Genomic DNA, 12,525 nt, shown 5'->3' with positions numbered 1-12,525 from the left:
TGTTTGTTTAAGGTTTATATTAGTTAGTGGCTAATATACTATAATGCTCAGCTTTTGTTTCTAAAATTGTACTTTAATAATGTTAAATGCTCTAATAAACTTAAAATGGAAATAATAACTCGTTATATTAACATACCGTAATGAAAAGATCTATAGTCAATTTACAGGCTTCCTCTAAGAATTTTATAGCAAATTCAGACAATTGCTTTAGTTTACCATTCTGTACACAAGTAAATATATGCACAACAAAATACTCTAGACTTTTTATTAAAATGTATGAAATTAAGGCATTATATTTTAAATTTAGTGAATTAGAATGACAGTGGTAACACTTCCAATGGTTAAAATACTGACCCAACATTTCTGACTATATGTATTTAGACAGCTGCTCAGTTGTTTCTTGGAGCTAGTTGTGGTTACATCATTAGATCGTACACAAGGGAGATAAAAAAGAGGCCTAGGGGTGATTCTAGATGCAGCTTTTGCATCTGGAGTCTGTTGCTGTTGTCTCTGAACATTAGGATCAAACAGGTCAGAACCAGGCTGAAAAATCAGAATAAATCAGTCAGAGACAGAGCCAAAGCATTAGGTGTGTCAGCATCAGCTGTCTGGGTCATCACTAGAAAAAAAAACAACACACCAATGAGGAGTGGGAAACAAATCGGCAGACCACAGAAGTTCACAGAAGTGGATGAGCAGAAAATATCTTAACTGTAGGGACAGATTAGCAAGTCTATCCAGTACTTTCTCAGGAAAAACATGCTAAACTGTCACTGAAGTGGCACCCCTCCTGTCACTGGGGTGGTACCCTCAGGGATATGTCTTTAGTACCTTTAGTCCAGGAACGTAATTGTGCCATATTCCATTGAAATGATTTGTTGTAGTTGTACTGACTCCGTATACTGTCTTGTCTCCAGGATTTTTATTTTATTGTACTGTTTTAAATCATTAGGTAATAAAAAAGGCTGAAGCATGTACTTTTTCCTTGAGAAAAACACAATTGGACCTTAAAACCACTGGTATACCTTTGGATGTACATTTACATTGCTTGTAACTTGATGTATGAAAGATGTACCTGCACAGTAACTTTTTTCTGGCAATGTTTGTAGGCTTAGACGTGTCAAAAGCAGAAGTCTGCATGCGAAAGAGGCTTGTGTGTTTTCCTTAGTACAGGATACAAATTTGTTTTTGTAATAACAGTGATTTGGTCCTCTTCATATATACTACCTAAAACTGATACGTATCAGATATCTGACAAAATAAGTTCTGTCTATCTGGTGGAAATTATCTAAACCTCTTTTCACAGCAGAAAAATGCAGTTTCCTTCTGTTTTGGTCCCTCAGAATTTTGCATTTTTTACTTTATCAACATTAAAGCAATATGGCTTGAAGGAAATGTGTTTGATTTAAAAAAAAAAAAAAACAGAATCAGGCTGGATTTTCATCTTCGTAGGCGTGCAAGCAGGTCAACATTTGTTAGCAAGTGTTTTTTATTGTTTTTAAATGCTAATTTTTATTGTGGCAGTTGTAAGTGATTGTTCAGTATAAAGAAATCTGCAGTTGTGCTGTCTGTTCTACTGCAGAGGGTTCTCACCCCTCCCCTTTAATTTCTCATTGCTCACTAGCAGCATCTCAACGTTTCACACACAGAGCGCCAACAGCACCTAGTTAATCTGATCATAGAGTTAAAGGGGAAAACATTTTATTTGATTATAATAGTTAAAATATCCAAGTCATTTTCCATTTCCCTGGAGGAATGGCCACTAGGGCTTCTGCAGAAAGAGGTTGAGGGAGGGTAGAGGACGACTTTAAAGGTTAGCTATGGCTAGCCTTCCAAGCATTTAGTTTGTTCTTTTCTGGATGAACATTGGTGGAGTGTTGTTCCACATTGGGGTCAGTTCAAGAGGTTGAGGTTGGGGGTGCAATTTCACTGGGGCTCATTGCCTCTAAAATCTTCATTCGGTCACTCATGCAGATACCAAAAAAGGAAAACAGGTATATACCCCATATTCAGTCAGTATCCAGTTAGCTTCCATCAACACTACACAAACAGCTCTGATGTCTATTCATAAAGCTCTCTAATGTAAAATTAAGGTTAATGTTAGATGCTAGTGGGTAGAGTGACATGCCTTGAAGGGAAAATCCACCAATTTCTCAGATTTTCTGCATAATTAAATTATTAGATTGTAAACCAGGTTTTTCAGAGTGGTTTGATGTGAAATGCTCTGCTCTAGAGATACTTACCAAATCAGAACTGTTCTCTGGAGTCTCAAGAGTTTAATGCCTCTAAAACCTACGTCACAGGACGTTATTACATGAAATGATTATAAATATGCTGGCTAATATCTGATGCATTGGTTTACAGTAATTTTGAGGAAGGTCTTTGTCATCAAACCTGTTTTTTTAAGCCATTCTTGGTGAGGAGCTGCATGCAGAGTATAAATGCAAAATAGTCCCAGAGAATTTTTTTGAAAGATTTAACACTATTTTACCATCATCAACATCACATATAAAACCTCAGAAGACATATGTAGGTTCAGTGGTTTTATATAGTAAATAAAATGGCTTTATTTGTGTAATAGGCATTGTGATTCCTGATTCCCATCACCACCACTGTAAAGCAGTCATAAGTTGGTAATTTTCTCTTCAATGCACCACTTCACATCAAAGCTCTCTGAATGACTCTGAACGGCTGACTAGATTATTTTAAATTGCCCAATTAATGTGGTCTCCAAAGAGCTGTGATTCCTATGGCTCACCCAGTGTAGATGTGCTTGCCCTTGCACTGCAACTGACATTCTATACTTTAACCTCATTCTCATTATTTCATTTCAAATCCAGTATGGCAGAAAAAAAATGTTTCCAATTCTACTATGCACTGCACTGCTTATGAGGAATGAAAATGCCTTCTCTGATGGGCCTGTAAGGCTGACTGAACATTCAAAGAGCTCTCTGAATTCCAGCAGGAATCACAGCCTGCTACTCTGTAGATTCTTTAAAATATGTACTCAAATAATTGACATACTCCACATATTAAAGGGGAATTCCATTGATTTTGCAAAGCATCTGTATAATTTGGTCATTGAGATGTTAACAAAGTCATTCAGTGTGGTTTAGAAAGTCATTCAGAAATGCTTCGTTTTAGAGAACCTTGGAATTTTTCAGTGGTGATGATGGGAATCAGACATCCGAAGCATTTAATGCCTCTAAAACCTGCCTTACATGAACACATTACATGAAACTGTTACACTGCCTGATAGTTTTTCGATAGTTTTGAGAAGATTTTGGCCAAAAACATGTCTTTTTAAATACATTCATGGCAGAAAGGTACGTGAAGGGCATTGGCATGTAAGGCAAAATAGACACACTGTTTTATTTTACAAATTATGAATTGTCTTATGCAACAAAAACAGTCTGAATTCATTTTTACATGACCATTTTCCAACATCTTTTTATTCTAGAAATTCACAGTCTGTTTTTATTGATGCACCTTTAAGACATACGTAAATAAAGTCTGTTCTGATTGGCTGAGCCCTTGACAAGTGAAATGAGGCACCATCATAACCATGATGGATCCGAAACGGGTTGCTTTTGCCACTTAGTTTTCATGATGGACTGCATGGAGGAGAGAGTAAATGATTTGTCAATACTTGCTGTAACATTGGGTTTCGCAGAATACCAGCGTGTCCTGGGTGGATCTTTCAGCAGTTTCTGCTTGTAGTTGTTTTTCCATTCATTTCCGCTGTATGTTTGCCAGGTGTGTTTAAGCAATGATCTTAAAAACAGTAGTAGAAGAGTCCACTTTGCATGTTGTGGCATGATGTTTCGTTTTCCAAGCACGTTCCAGGTAAGAGAAAGATGAAGCTTGTTTCTAAATGAGCAGGCTTTCCCCAGTGGTCAGAAATCAAAAGCAGAACAACAGTGTTCTCCTCGCTAGAGCATGATGAAGATTTAGAAATCTTTGTTCCTGATTGAGGTCATAAGCTGGAACAGATGACTACCCGTAACTTTTGTGTGGTATGTTATGAACTTTAAGCTGCTGTTAACTCTTGGAAGTCACCATTGTTGGAGACTATAGAAATGTGAAGTAAGTTTATAGTAATTATTTCTCTATAGCTAATTCAAACAAGTAGAAATTGTACTGAATTGTGCTGAAAGTGTGGATTCTAAACTTTGTTTTTGTTACTGAAAGAGGAGATGTTTTGTTTTTTTGTTACTGAAAGAGGAGATGTTTTGTTTTTTATTTGAATTTAATGAAGTTGTTGTTGTGTGTACAGTTTTGTTTTGTCATGTGTTTAACATTTGCTGACACTGAAAATAATGGAAAAAGTCAAAAATACAGACTCAAGCTTGTCAATACAGCATGTAAATCCAATGAAAGTGTTATTAATTGTGTAGCTATGTAATTATTAATGTAATCTTTCTCTCTTATATTCAGATGGCAGTGTGGATTCAGGCCCAGCAGCTGCAGGGTGATGCCCTGCACCAGATGCAGTCTCTCTATGGCCAACACTTTCCCATAGAGGTGCGACACTACCTGTCCCAGTGGATTGAAGGGCAACTCTGGTACGTAAACTCAGGCAGCTTAAAGCTGTGGAACAGGCTGTCAGTGTAGAGTGGGCAGGAGCCAGAGTACGCCGGGCAGTGTCAGCATTAGCACCTCCCCGAACTAAGTCAGCTTCAGCTGCATTGGCTTTCTGCTCCTCCAGGTTTTCTTTACAAATCTACATAAAGATCATTTTAGTTCTGCATTGCATTCATTGCTTTTTCTCTTTTTTGCTATTTCCTGCTGGGCAGTCGGTCTTTCTAAGTTTGTCTCAGGCTGTACTGGTTGAGCTTGTCTTTTTAGCAGCAAGTCCCGTCCAGTCTAAACACAACAGGGGGAACGCAGCAAAAAACACCCTTCATTTATTTAATTTCCAATGAAATTGACCATTAAGTACAAGTTATTCATTTTTCAGGAGATATTTCTGAGAAGATTAGCTCTAAGATATATAATAAGCTCACCGGACAAAAAATTAGTCACCTGTGACTGAAACGTACCTATTAGCATGTAATACCTCCACGAGCACAAATAACAGCTGTGATTCAAATTGGCACGGACTGGAAAAGGTTCTGGATGTAGGCGACATCAATGATCAGCCACTCTTGCATCAAAGAATTGCGCAGCTCGGCCAGATTTTGTGGATGCCTTCCCTGGCGTCTTACTCGTTCTTCCAGGTAGTCCCACAGATTTTCAAGAGGATTCAAATCGGGGGGATTTAGCAGGCCAATCCAGATGTGTGAATGCTCCTGAATGTCATCAGTCAGTCACATTTGCAGCCCTGCGAACATATTTTGCATGTTGGTTTTAACAGCATATGGGTATTGATCTTTAACCTTTTGCCTCTCAGGGATGCGATAGATCTGGAGAACCCTCAGGAGGAATTTAAAGCTAAGCGTTTATTGGACAGTTTAATTCAGGAACTACAGAAGAAGGCGGAGCATCAAGTGGGAGAGGACGGTTTTCTCCTCAAGATTAAACTAGGCCACTATGCTTCACAGTTAAAGGTAAACACATACACGCACACACATACACACACATACAGACCCCTATTTACAGTACGGCTCACCGCAAGAGCAAAATAAGCTCAAACTCATACACAAACACACTGAGTGCTGGTCATCTTCCTGAAGCTGCAGTCGATATAGATGCGCTTCAGGAGCAAATATAAAGTCAGATAGCGATGATAATGTACAATGGGGCGGTGAAAAAATATACATAATGACAGGAGTCGTCCAGATAAACAAAGAACATGTTGTCTTTCAGAGCACATACGACCGCTGTCCGCTGGAGCTGGTGAGATGCATCAAACACATTCTCTACACAGAGCAGAGACTCGTCAGAGAAGCTAATAATGTAAGTAGTGCTTCCACACACACACACACATGTTCTGAGTAAGATTGCACAAATGAAATGTTTGGTTTATGCAGTTGCCATAACACTCCATTAATGGTGTTATTAACATGTGGGAGCATGCATATATATTTACACTGTGTATGTAACACCACCATTTATTTGAGTTTCCAGTCAAAATGGCCATTAAGTACAAGTTCTAGAATTGTTAGTGGTATGAGAAAAAGCAGAAAACATTTAATAGAAAATTATGTTGAAGCCTATACTCTCAATTTTTATAAGAAATCTTCAGGGATATTTTTCCTCACCAACAAAGTTAAGTCTTAGAAGTTGTATTTTCTGCTTCTCATGCCCAAAATAATCCCAGACATATCCAGTGATGTTGATATCTGGACTTTGGGATGGACAGTCTGAGAATGCCAGACAGTTCTGAGAATGCCAGCAGCTTAATTGTTTGATTTGCACATTTTCTTCATTTTTTGTTTGTTTTCTTTTCTCAGTAATGGCTTCTTACTGTAGTGTTGAGTTACAAGTGGAGCTTGATTTGCTCCTATTTCTCAAAGATGAAAGCTTTAGGTACTGTTTGTCAGACATTGACAGTTTTGGTGGTCTACCAGGTCAGGGGTCTCATTTTCTCTATATATTGAAAAGAGATGTAATTATTTTAAAAACTTTTCACTTTCTTTCCTTTGACTTTCTCCTTCATTCTGCAAGGGGATTGTCTTATATGTAATCTCTTCAGAAATATCTCCTGACACATTTGTAACTTGTGCTTAATGGTTGTTTTGACTGGAAGTTTAATGAACGAAATGTGGTCTGTGACTTTTACACAGTACTCTTCATTACAGTGTCCAAGTATTTGTGTGTTTTCTAATTTTGTTTCTATTAGCTCTTCGTTTGACCACATTGTAAGTGATGCGTTAAATAATAATAGCAGTCGAAGTGGATGTTTCCTGCTTATTTTGTTTCCAATAGCTACAAGCGAGGAGGCTAATTTTACTTTCCTTGGTCACGTTTTTATGACCGTCACTCTAATACCAGCTTAGCAGATGAGCAAAAAAATATTATTAACTGGATAAAAGGTTGATTCTTACTGCAGCTATCACTGGAGTGAAACCCTGTCCTGACAGGCACTGTGCTGTGTTATGATCATAGCACTCTGATTTCATAAGAGCGTGTCCACGGTGTGTGAAAACAAACAAACGCACTCTGGGCACGCTTTTAGCTCTGTTTTCTAGAAGCTTCTGAGAAGACTTTAACCTTCATCACAATATCCTGTGTGATGAAAGTCAGTGTTCAGTAGGGGTGTAAAAAAGCATTGACGTGCATCAGTCTAAAGGTGGTGATTCAACTACATATATACACACATTTTTATTGACTATAATAATTGTCAATAAATTATAGGCTCATTTTTTGGCCAAAATAAGCCCTTTCAGCCATAAGGCTAACACAAAAACATGCCCATTTTTACCATTTAGTCTGCTTTTCTGCATTAATAACATGATGTCTCAGTACTGAATTAATTTGTCTCACAAGCTACCTTTTTGAACAAGCAAATACATAAATAGGAATTTAAGTCACACATCAGTTGTTCCATAACTCCTCTGGAAGCAGAATTAAAGGGGCCAGATTCTCTGAAAGGATCACTGGTGTAATGCTTGGCTCACTAGCAAAAAGTATAGTTCAGTGAAATATTAAGTTTACCAATTTTTAACTTACCCCAGATGTAGCTGATTAGCCAAGACATGTTTGCAGTCCAGATTTTGCTTCTTTAATTTAGATCTGGAGCTACAAAGCTAACATCACTATTAAACACTAGAACTCAATAGTCACCCAAATAACCCAAATAGTTTCTGTAGAAATACATCCATTAAACGTGTATCAAACTGCTCAAACCACATTCAGATCCTCATTTTGGATGCACAGACTTGTCAATATCTTTTTGTGGGCTATAATATCAGTATCACTGTGGGCTATAAAAATAAAAAAACTACACCTCTACAGGCAGCCATTTCGACCACACCAGGGCTGGTATTCACAAAGCAGTACTGATTTTGGATCAGTTTCCTCTAGATGTTTAAGATGGTCATTGTAAAAAATACTGATTCTAGATCAGCCCTTCTACTCCTCAGGAGGTTTGTGAACACAGACCTGTTGTCTAAAAAGGCTGCCCATAGTTTTGCTAATTTTTTTCACTCAGAGTAAGCCATACTGTGTCCTAAACCACATCGACAAGTCTTTGCTGCCCTAGTGAAGACTCACATCAAGTCCAGCCACTTTCAAATTTTAGGCTTTGTGATATATTGGTAATTTTTTTTCCTATCTAATCTAATGTGAGGTCAGCTTTATAGCCCTGTTGTTCGGCCTGTCGCTTACAAATGTGTGTGCTGTGATTGGCAGTCGAGCTCACCGCTGGGCGGGATGATAGACAGCATGTCTCAGAAATACCAGCAAATCAACCAGGCCTTTGAAGAGCTGCGGATTCTGACACAGGACACGGAGAACGACCTGCGCAAACTACAACACAACCAGGAGTACTTCATTATACAGTACCAGGAGAGTCTGCGAATACAAGGTACGCTTTCTTAAAACCTTTCACTTTTTAACTTCAAAAGTGGGGTGAGAAGTAGGAGTGCTGAGGGGGCTGCAGCACCCCACATTTCTCCATGTGTGTCACATAAATGCTGCTTAAAATTTCTGCACCCACAACCACCTTCCTGCATTCCTGATTCTAAGTTACTGTAACATGTGGGAAGTCATCTGTTCTTCTTTTTTCTGCTTTAAACTTGTAACTGCCCAGTTGTGTAATAGCCACATTTTTAACTTATTAACCGTGTTTTGGTGAAAAGTGGCTAGTTTAAGCAGTCAAAGCACTGGCGTTTCAGATGTTACACAAGGCTGCTTAGCTGTTTTCATTTCCTCTTTGAAATAGGACTTCACTGCAGACATTAAACTACTTTAAACTACTACAGTGCACCACAGGATAAAATAAGCTCAAGAAACAATCAGAATTCGATTTGACTTCGTGCTGATTCTTCAAAATATGCCTGAATCGGTTCTGACCCAGGCATGTTTTGTTATCTTACTGTCTTCTTACTTTATTGTCTTCTTATTGTCCTGTTTAGCACTGGCGTTTATTGTAATACAGTCTATTTCTTAATCTGTTATCATTTTGTTCCTTCTGACTCTTGGCTGCATTGCAAATGAGGATTCCCCTCAGTGTAAACCCAGGAGTTACATATACTTTTAAAAAAAGAATATGACACTGATATTTCAGATCAGGTCAGATCTTTACATCAAGCCTCAGTATGTCTTTATTTAGGTACTGTTTGAGAAAAAAAGTGTTATCTTAAATGTGTGAAAGTGCGGTTCACTAAACTGTATCATCCTGTGTATGTGTGTTTGTGCCTTGTAGCTCAGCTGACAAGCCTGGCCACGTTGCCTCCCGCTGACAGACAGCTGCGAGAGCCCAGTCTCCTCAGTAAGAGAGCTACTGTGGAAGCCTGGCTTACCAGAGAGGCCAACACCCTACAGAAATACAGACTGGTAAACATACACACACACACACAAACAAGGGATGGTTTGGCATTTAAACAATTTTCCACTACAGGCTGCTATGAGCTACAAGACTAAAGGAGATAACAAGTAATGGAAGCTAATGTGCCACCAGTTTAGTAAACTGCACTTGTATAATCTTAAATAGACTTGTGGTTTCGGACTCTGCGTGGCATACTGTTCAGGGATTCATCGAAGTTTCAGCCACTGACTGTTTTTGGCCGAAAATGGTCCAAATTGGCACTGCTGGTTTTTGTCCAAAAGAGAAAAAAAGCCTGAACATTATGGCCAAAAAAAGCAAAAAAATCTACAAATGAAAAGTCTACAATGAAATGTCTCATACTGGGGCCCAAACCAAATTAATCTCACTTTTTAAGTGAAAGAGTTTGATGCGGTACATAAACATTGCTAAAGTTTAGATATACCATGTACTCCCCAGTCCATACACTCAATACTGCATGCTATATAAATAAAGATGATAATAATAGTAATAATAATGATCATAATAATAATAATAATAATAATAATAATAATAGTTGCAGAGTTTGCAGATAAACAGTAAAACACAAACATGCTTCAGTGCAGCTGCATTTAATACATTCTTTAACTTACAGCATTAAATGATTTAATGAATTTCTTTAATGGAAATTGCACAAGTAATTCTGAGTAAGTCAGTATCTTGTGATAATAAACTGGTTTTGAAAGTTGTTACTGCAAACACTGATGTTTGTTTGTTAGATCCTGCTGGACTTTTAGAGGTTTATGGCTGGTTCTTCTCTAGCTGACGAACACTAAAGTGCCTCGTGTGCTAACGGTGTGTGCCCCCTGCTGGAGAAACTTAAGACTGCTAGACAGGAGTTCCAAAGCCCACCTGATTTACACATTAAGAAAGAGAGGTGTTTCGCGACGCTGTAGTGGAGTCGCTCTTGAATTCAGCTTAAGATGCCTTTGGGAAGCCACAAAGTATTATATTTTTCGTAACTTTACAACTTTCAGAATTTAATATTATTTGGCAAGCTGTTTAAAATAGTCTTCTGGTTAGTTCTCTCCCAAAATAGTGATGATTGCTTTTGACACATCAGCAATATTTTGTAAATTCAAGAGCATTCACAAAATGTTAAATATATTATATTTTAAGGAACCATTTCTTTCAGTTTTCGGTTTCAGTTTTTGGCTGAGTGTGTCCTGAGCCTTCTACTAATGCATTCTGGGTGCCTCACTGATACTGTTATCTATAATAATAGATTGAAAAAACAGACCAAAACTCAGCTTCAATGATGACTGCTGCTCCTGTTTTCAGCCTTGCAAAGTACTTTAGGTTATTTACATGTAAATGAAGGCATGGTTACAATATAACTGGTATTATATTACACAGACAAATAATGAAGCAAAATGCAAGAGTGGCTGTTTCTACCCTATAGGGAAGGCTTAACTGATGTATTAACATCATTTTTTGATCAAGAAAATGTCACAAGACATCTGCATAGCCATAATGGATCCAAAAGAGGAGCATGTCCATACCTGAAACACATCTCAGGAATCCTGGCCTAAAGCAGTTAGTGTTAAACCTTTTGCACACTTTTAACAGGGAGCTGTGTGGACAGGAAGGACAGGACGGTATGCACCACCAGCTAAAATGTGCTGAAGGCTGCCAGCAGTCTTATACATAGTTACAGTTGAGTTTATGTGCATTGGCGTGTGTGTCGAAAGCTCACTGGCTCTGTTGAGAATTTAATGAGACCACAGACAATGGATAATATCGTTTATGAGCAGGTGAAGGGTTTGTCTCTGCTGATAACGCTCTGCTCCTGCTTGATCATTGAGTGTGACATTTAAGCAATCATTGCTGCAGTGGATCTGTTCTTGGCTTCAGCACACAGGCGGGTGGCCGACTGTCTAAATTAAAGCCACTGTTTGAAACAGTGCCACCTTTCCTGAGCAGTGTAATGTAATAAGGATAAAGTGTGCTGTCACAGTCTTACAAAATGAGAGCAATTAGGGGACGCAAGCACACAGCAAAAGCAACTCAAACCCACACACACTTAAAAGGCATGTCTGATGTTCTGCAGATTATACTTTGCATGACAAGTGTGTTAAAGAGCTATGTTAATTGTTCACACTCAGGTTTCCATCCAGCTGTTGAACTAAATTCAAATGGATAGCTGAAATTATGAAAACAATTATGCAAATTAGCCAGGGTTTCCCTTAGCTCTGTCCAAGCAGTGACACAAGAAAGTGGTTTGAAATTTTAAGCGGCATATGGTCTTATGCAGACTTTATGTGTAACACAATCTTTTGTCTCATGTTTATCACAATCAAAACAATAATAATAATCAGCTTCACTTGATATCTGCTTATTTATGATTGGTGTGCCCATTTAAATATAATCAATCAGATCTTTGATGCTTGGCCAAAAATAACCTAAGCTCTGCAATCCATGTGCCAAAAGCAAACACGTATCTTCAATCATTTTTATTGCTCTTGTGTTATTATCAGTAGCTCCTTCTGAAAGAACGATATGAGCTGGAAGACATCTTGGAGGCAAGATGATGTACAGACAGAGACGAGATGGTGACTTCTTGAGACTGAGACTGGACACTAGTACTACAACACTAGCAATTGCATTGTGTACAAGACAATGTACAACACATCAGAGACATATGGGCAGGGTTTACAGAGAGATGTTTAATTTTGAGAAGCCTTCATAATACAGTGCTAATGAAGACCCTCCTTTCTCAGCTGCAGCTTTTGACATGCAGCTTGTGCCTGTCTACCGTCTATGACTATTATGTTTTTTCTATATAATAAAGGCACATTTTCATTTCTCATCAGTCCATTGATATCTACTGCCTTCTGTCATGTTTTGTAGCTTTGGCCAGGCAAAAACAAGAGTCATAATCAGTCATAGGACTTGTTTTATTTTCATTAATTTGTTCAGCATGAATGAGCGCACAAAATTTGTTTGTAAATTTTGGCTGTTTTGTTTAATATTTGTCATTTCCATCAAGTCCTTTTATTTGATATGCCAAACTGTGCTTAAAGTACATGGATGGAAACCCAGACAGTATCATGATG

At 38.1% G+C, this 12,525-nt stretch overlaps 1 protein-coding gene across 2 annotated transcripts in view; it reads left to right on the top strand.

Annotated features, from left to right (window-relative positions):
* Positions 1 to 12,525, top strand: part of stat5a (signal transducer and activator of transcription 5a) — a 130,027-nt gene that overhangs the window by 79,648 nt on the left and 37,854 nt on the right. For both annotated transcript variants that reach the window (XM_036590076.1, XM_036590075.1), the window contains 5 exons: positions 4,438 to 4,565; positions 5,393 to 5,549; positions 5,809 to 5,898; positions 8,296 to 8,470; positions 9,311 to 9,441. In XM_036590076.1, the coding sequence (XP_036445969.1) occupies positions 4,438 to 4,565; positions 5,393 to 5,549; positions 5,809 to 5,898; positions 8,296 to 8,470; positions 9,311 to 9,441 (681 nt within the window). The remainder of the gene's footprint in view (positions 1 to 4,437; positions 4,566 to 5,392; positions 5,550 to 5,808; positions 5,899 to 8,295; positions 8,471 to 9,310; positions 9,442 to 12,525) is intronic.

This window comes from Colossoma macropomum, unplaced genomic scaffold (genome assembly GCF_904425465.1).
Source record: "Colossoma macropomum unplaced genomic scaffold, Colossoma_macropomum, whole genome shotgun sequence".
NCBI classification, from domain to species: domain Eukaryota; kingdom Metazoa; phylum Chordata; class Actinopteri; order Characiformes; family Serrasalmidae; genus Colossoma; species Colossoma macropomum.
The sequence above is the reverse complement of the archived record's forward strand: the minus strand, read 5'-3'. Positions and strand labels throughout refer to the sequence as shown.